The sequence below is a fragment of the Nothoprocta perdicaria genome, unplaced genomic scaffold (assembly GCF_003342845.1).
Source record: "Nothoprocta perdicaria isolate Ctin4 unplaced genomic scaffold, notPer1 scaffold_287, whole genome shotgun sequence".
In the NCBI taxonomy this organism is placed as follows: domain Eukaryota; kingdom Metazoa; phylum Chordata; class Aves; order Tinamiformes; family Tinamidae; genus Nothoprocta; species Nothoprocta perdicaria.
The window spans coordinates 180,858-184,218 of record NW_020455518.1 but is presented as its reverse complement, the minus strand read 5'-3'; the positions used below and the strand labels follow the sequence as shown (position 1 = coordinate 184,218).

The following is a 3,361-nucleotide window of genomic DNA, read 5'->3' as shown; positions in this document are numbered from 1 at the left end:
CTGCTGTGATTGCGCTGCCCTTGCTTGGGGCCACAGCCTGTCACAGCCTTGCAGAGGGGCTCTGTGAAACACAAGCCCTCTTCTGAGGAGGCTCACACAGGTTCCTCGCCCAGCCTGCTGATCGATACCTACTCACGTGCTGCACGGGCGCCTCTTCCTTCCAAGGCTTGGCAAGATGGGCTGCTCTGCGTGGTGGCAGCTGCTTCGCTTCAGCCCTAGCTTCCTTCAGCAGGTTTGCGCAGATAGAGCGGTGATAATAAGAGAGGCAGCTCAGTACCAGCTCCGGCTAGAGGTTACATCTGAGGGTAATGGCATGAGGGGACCAGTTGGTGACCATGCTGTGAGGTGTTGGAGGCTGGGGATGCCCTTCTTCCAGGATTGCTCTTCTTCCAAGATGTCCTTCTTCCTGCCCTTCTTCCAGGATGTCCTTCTTCCTGCCCTTCTTCCATGCCCTCCTGCGACAGGAGGCCGAGCGAGGTGAGCTCGGGGGCTGTGGAAGGCTGTGAGGAAGCTCTGGGCGCCCACCTGCAGCTCCACACAAGATCTCTCATCCGTGGAGCTGCCGAATGGGTCCTGGTGGTGGCTGCCGCGTTGCAGTGTGCCTTTCTCACAGCATGAGCAGGAGCTTTGTGGTCTCTGGGGTGTTCTGAAACCCCATAGCTGAGCTCAGGAGGTTCCATGAAAACTAAGTTGCTGGCTTTTGCCATGCGGAAGGCTGGAGCACACGATCCGAGCGGCTCAGTAAAGCCGGGCTGAGGAAGACGGCTGCAGTGCAAAGCCTCACTCTTTAAATGACACAGACTTCACCAAAAGCTCTTAGAGAAGACCCTGAGCCCAAGCTCCTCGGAGGAGCAGCGTGATGTTCTCCTTCCCCAGGAGGCTTTGTGAAGGACCGTATCTCTCCCTAGGAAGCACCTCTGAACCTTGCAGTTGCTCATAAGGCAGATGAGAGTATGGAGGGTCAGCACAAGAGGCACAGGGAGCCATCCCATGGGATTTGCTCCTGGGGACGTGCCTCTGTTCAAGACCAGGGACTTCCAGTGCCCCGGGAGCTCTGTGGCCCTGGGACCATGGGGTGGCCAAGCTGTGCTGTCTACTTAGAGCAGCCCAATACCTTTCCAGCACCTCTGCCCTGCTGAGGCCACCCATGTTCCTTCTTTGAAAGCAATCTCCATTTCCAAAAAAAGCCCTTCTTTCAGGTTAAAATGACCGAGAGCTCCGAGTACCTGCATTTCCGACAATGTTCCTGAACTTGGGGAAAGCGGCTGCTTTTTGTAGGAACAGCTGTGGGGATCCAAGAGCAGCTTCTGAGAGCCTCACAGAGCCGCACGCAGCCAGCCGGCACCACGCTGCCTGAAAGACCCCATTTAACACATTTTTTTTTGCTGAGACAGGTAGTAATTTCTCCTTGACTGCATTTTCTCCATGGGAATTTGTTCTTCTGAATCTTCTGCAGCACTTCTCTGCACCAGTGTGTAGAGAGTAGGATGTGTGCCCACTCACTCCAGAAAATTAGTTGTTCTTGGCTACATCTGCTAGCCTGGAATGGCCTCAAACTCAACGCTGGGACCGAGCTGCTCAACTTCTACCGTGTTCAGCGTGTGAAGGTGGTCTAGGAAAGGGCTTGGACACCATAGTCCATCCCTGATGGCTGTGTCCAAGCTGAAGCATGAGCTGGATCTTGGACACCATAGTCCATCTCTGGTGGCTATGTCCAAGCTGAAGCATGAGCTGGATCTTGGACACCATAGTCCATCCCTGATGGCTGTGTCCGAGCTCAAGCATGAGCTGGAGATAGTCTCCCCAGCTTGCTCCTAGAAGACCCTTCCCAGGTTTCTGCTGCTTGTGTTCTTTTGGCACCACCAAAGAGAGCATCCCTGAGCCCCTAGATGTACCTTGGGAGAGGATGCGCGTTCCCCATCCTCACCTGCCCATCAACCACGAGACAACTTGGAGTGCTTGGCACGGAGCTCAGTGCCGTTACCATTCCGATCACAGCCTGAACGACGTGGTTTCCCCCTTCCCACTGGACCTCCCTTTCCCTAGGAGGCCCACGGGGCTCCTCCGGGCGCGTTGCTGCTGCAGAGCAGGAGCTGGGGGAGTTAGGCAGATGCCAAACGGGTGACGTTTGTTCCCCCAAGAAGTGTTGGAGCACTCAAAGCATTGTGGCCTCCAACTCCTGCTCTTCCCAGAGTGCCCAAATCCTGCTCGCCCAGGAGCCCAGCTTAGCTGGCCTTCCCAAAGTTCTGAAAAATCCCTAGGATGGGCTTCTTCTGCCCAGCGAGTGCTCACAACAGCCCTTGGTAGGCCACAGCAGGAGATGCCGTGAGGCTCCCAGAGGAGAATCCCTGAGCAGAAGTCCCGGGTGGTGACACAGGTGTCACCATCTAGGTGCTCTGATGGACAGCTGGAGAAGTGAAACCTTAAAAATCCAAGGCTAAACCTCAGCAGAGAATCCAAGCCTTAGAAACGAGGCACTGTGAGGAAATCCCTCTGGTTGTCCTGCCTCAACTGCAGGTGGTAGGAGCCTCTAGGAGGTTCCTCATTTATAGCCTCCTAGTAGCCTCCTCATTTATGCAATGAGCTGGGAGCTGCGAAGCAAGTCGTGTATTGGAGGAGACGTTATTCCTGGATGCAGGACTTACCCCAAGGAGCCAGGGAAGGGCTGCAAACCCCGGGCACTGTGAGCAGCAGGGCCCAGGAGACCCAAGGGCTCCGTTCACAGGCTTTTGCCACAGGGATTAGGAGCTGTGGGGGCAGCAGCGCTTCGAGGAGCCACAAGGACCTCAAGGAGGTGCCGAGCGGGACTGGCTCGCACGGCTTCGTTCGAGCCAGAGCCCCCGGCTTTGGCAACGCTTGGGCCAATCCTAACACAAAGCTAGGATTTTCCCAAAGCGAGGACTTCCCCAAAGGAAAGGTGTGGCCTCCTCTCCTCGTTGAGCGCATGGGAGAAGGCTTCCCAAGGGCCGTGCAGGGACAACCTGTTTCTCCAGGAACTGAAGCCTCTCTTGGATTTGAGGGCGGCCAAGATGTGTTGTCCCAAGTCCCTTGTGACCATTGTGGAAAGTAGGGGAGGAAGCTTGTGGGAAGCTTGCTGGGTGATGTCCCTGGTGCGTAGCAGGAGCTCCTGCCTCCCCGGAGGCCCGGAGGAGGTGAGATGCCCCTTAACCTGGTCATACGAAGCCTCCCAACCTCGGGCTAACGCTTCCCTTCCTCCCTTTTGCAGAAGAACGAGTGGCTCTGCTTGAACTGCCAAACCCAGAGGCTGCTGGAGGGGAGCCTGGGAGACCCTGCCCCGATGCCGCTGCCCGCCACCAAGCCGGCGCCGCCGGGCTCCCCGCGCCACCCAGCGCCGGGCAGC

The 3,361-nt window shown here is 56.9% G+C and overlaps 1 protein-coding gene across 1 annotated transcript in view; it reads left to right on the top strand.

Annotated features, from left to right (window-relative positions):
- The first annotated feature begins 1,647 nt into the window (after nucleotides 1-1,647).
- The window catches only part of BSN (bassoon presynaptic cytomatrix protein), a 16,194-nt gene continuing 14,480 nt past the window's right edge, over nucleotides 1,648-3,361 (top strand). Inside the window, exon 1 of the mRNA XM_026041533.1 lies at nucleotides 1,648-1,797. Within this exon, the coding sequence (XP_025897318.1) occupies nucleotides 1,648-1,797 (150 nt within the window). The remainder of the gene's footprint in view (nucleotides 1,798-3,361) is intronic.